At 38.8% G+C, this 1,506-nt stretch overlaps 1 protein-coding gene across 2 annotated transcripts in view; it reads left to right on the top strand.

The window, feature by feature from the left end:
- Positions 1-1,506, top strand: part of ube3d (ubiquitin protein ligase E3D) — a 24,698-nt gene that overhangs the window by 4,008 nt on the left and 19,184 nt on the right. For both annotated transcript variants that reach the window (XM_016242777.1, XM_016242776.1), the window contains exon 2: positions 895-1,097. In XM_016242777.1, the coding sequence (XP_016098263.1) occupies positions 895-1,097 (203 nt within the window). The remainder of the gene's footprint in view (positions 1-894; positions 1,098-1,506) is intronic.

Here is a 1,506-nt window from a genome sequence, read left to right as displayed (position 1 = left end):
TACGTGCGTGCTGTACGTGCGTGCTGTACGTGCGTGCTGTACGTGTTGTGTTTACTGTACGTGTGTACTGTGCGTGTTTACTGTACGTGTTGCGTTTACTGTACGTGTGTACTGTACGTGTGTACTGTACGTGTTTATATATTTACATGCTCGAGTAGCTTTACACTCAAACAGTCAGTAGTGCAGAAATGCAACACCAGAGGTCAGTACTGGACAGGGGTTTGGACAACCTTTCTGCTAAAAATGTTTATGAATATTAAAATCAAAAGTAGTTTTAATACGTTGTTTTGGCCATAACTCACTTTTTAGTTTTTTTCTAGTTTACTTTTTTTTTTTTTTTAAGTCCTTATGTGTCAGGAATAGATTTATAAAACATAAATAGTTTGTGTAATTTGCCAATTAATAAGAACTTATTAACCTTGCATCATGCATAATAATTATATAATAATGTGGACAATTAGGTGGTACAGTTAAAATGTGTCTTTGTAAATATAGCATTATTTTTACAGCTGTCCGTGGAGAAGCTTTTCTGATAGTGTTTGGCGCTTACAGAAACACACACAGGTGTTGAGAGAAAACTGACTTAAAAAAATCACTTTTAGTAAATAATTTTTAATAAGGATTTATCTTAAGGTCCTTTTTATATTGTAGTCAACATTTGAAGTGGATTTGATGAAAGGTTACTTGCATGTAATTAATGCATTGTTATTTTAATTCTAAGTACATGTAGCGTGTACCAAAATAAATAGTCACCGAAGAATATTATAGAGACTTGAGTGGACACTTTTCAACACCCTTGCATTGAGGCAGCATGTTTTACACGGACAGACATCTCTGAAATCTAGTTTATTATCATGAATGTTTCACCAGTGACTTCTTCTTTGACCCCCTCAGCAGTGACGCTGTCAGGGATGATGCAGATGTGAAGATCGAGTCTAAACAAGGCTCCGTCCTGAGCGTCCAGACCCCAGACCGGACCTATCGGGTGAAGCTAGCGCCTGCGGTGAGTCTGCTGGAGACGTCGTGCCAGAGGAGTCCTGGAAACACTCAACACGGATCACACTTCAGACTGCGGCTCAAGGTGGAGCAGCCGACAGGTACACGCTGATTATTACCCATAAGCACTTTCTCACCAAACCCCAGCATCTGGAGGTCTTTACAAGAGTCGCTCTTATTTTTTGTGATCAACTTTTTATTCAGCTTTAACATGAGATGTACACTTGGCTTTGTTATATGGCAAGTAGTGTGTATATATATATATATATGTATATGTGTGTGTGTACTCTTATTTGATTCTCATTGGCTTTCCTTGAGGAATGAGTGCATGAGCTGCACACACACACACACACACACACACACACACACACCAGATTAACAGATCAGTGAAGAACAAAGCAAAGTCCAGTAATGTGACCTGCTACTCTGAGCCTGAGCTTTACTTCATGTCAGAACAACTCCGAGTCAGCTGACTCAAAACTTTTTATCCCAGAAAACCAATTTAAGTAG

The sequence above is a fragment of the Sinocyclocheilus grahami genome, unplaced genomic scaffold, assembly GCF_001515645.1.
Source record: "Sinocyclocheilus grahami isolate Dianchi unplaced genomic scaffold, SAMN03320097.WGS_v1.1 scaffold672.1, whole genome shotgun sequence".
Taxonomy (NCBI): domain Eukaryota; kingdom Metazoa; phylum Chordata; class Actinopteri; order Cypriniformes; family Cyprinidae; genus Sinocyclocheilus; species Sinocyclocheilus grahami.
The sequence above is the reverse complement of the archived record's forward strand: the minus strand, read 5'-3'. Positions and strand labels throughout refer to the sequence as shown.